Source organism: Lipotes vexillifer, unplaced genomic scaffold, assembly GCF_000442215.2.
Source record: "Lipotes vexillifer unplaced genomic scaffold, Lipotes_vexillifer_v1.1 scaffold1728, whole genome shotgun sequence".
Lineage (NCBI taxonomy): Eukaryota > Metazoa > Chordata > Mammalia > Artiodactyla > Lipotidae > Lipotes > Lipotes vexillifer.
The window spans coordinates 1,083,700-1,084,724 of NW_006784330.1; the positions used below are offsets into that span (position 1 = coordinate 1,083,700).

The window sequence follows — 1,025 nt, forward strand, 5'->3', positions numbered from 1 at the left end:
GAATGCAACTGCAGGCCTCAAGAATCCCCTTATGTTTCTGGGATGAAAGCTTGCCATTAAGTTTCAAGAGAGCGTATAATTCACTGGCTCTCCAGTTCAGCAGTTCTTCCCCTCCTAAACCTCAGTTAGTGTCCAATATACAAGATACAAAAATAAAGTTCATTTGAAGCATCCAAAATAACTAGATATTATAGATTTAATTTTTGTGCATTAAAGCTTGCATTTGAATTAATGTATTGAGTTTCTCAGAACAAATTACCTGAGTAGTCTGGGTTCAAGCCATTGGAGAAGAAATTTGAAGAATGCTTCTCTTGTCATTGGAGAATTAAAAATTCCCAGTGATTTAGGAGTATAAATGATATTGGAAGGAATTAGGGTCATTCTAGGTAAATAATGTAGAAAGATGCTCCGAACAAGGGGCTAGCCAGCTGGAAAGCAGGGGTGTGTCAGCCTTGCTAGCACTGGCCAATTAGGCCAAGTAGAATTTTGAAGTGTCAAATGATCCCATATTATATGTAGCTTTTTATGAGAAAACCTACAATCAAGGATTTATTATAAAGAAAACATGTCTGTGTATATATAATATATATATAAAATGAATAAATAATATATATTATATATTCATTTTATAATTATATATACATAATAAACTTTTTAATTTAGTCATTTGCGTGAGAAATATACCGGAAGGGAAAATAAATTATACCGTCCATTTTTGTCCCCTAAAGGGAACATCAAAATCAGTCAACATTTCTCCCCTCCCTCCATTCAGCCCTCCCTTCCTCCCTCCTGTCACACACACACATGCACATGCAATAATGACATAGATGGTGGGAAGAGCTCTAGGTTGGATCAGGAGAGATAGGGAGACAAGACTGCACAAAAGATGCTATTGCTGGATAGAAAATTGATTCAGGTAGATCTGTTATATGTAGCACAGTTTCATCGATGCTACCTAATGGAGGAGGTTTGTCCGAATTCTTAAAAATTCTGTCACAGAATATTTCAAAGAAGTACAGTTTTCT

At 35.6% G+C, this 1,025-nt stretch overlaps 1 protein-coding gene across 2 annotated transcripts in view; it reads left to right on the forward strand.

Annotated features, from left to right (window-relative positions):
- Positions 1-181, forward strand: part of MID2 (midline 2) — a 92,166-nt gene extending 91,985 nt beyond the window's left edge. The window contains exon 9 of one of the 2 annotated variants that reach the window (XM_007456706.1): positions 1-181. This exon is cut by the window's left edge and continues 361 nt beyond it. In XM_007456706.1, the coding sequence (XP_007456768.1) occupies positions 1-60 (60 nt within the window). In that variant the 3' untranslated portion in view covers positions 61-181. The other variant, XM_007456705.1, reaches the window with a different exon arrangement.
- The last annotated feature ends 844 nt before the right edge of the window (positions 182-1,025 follow it).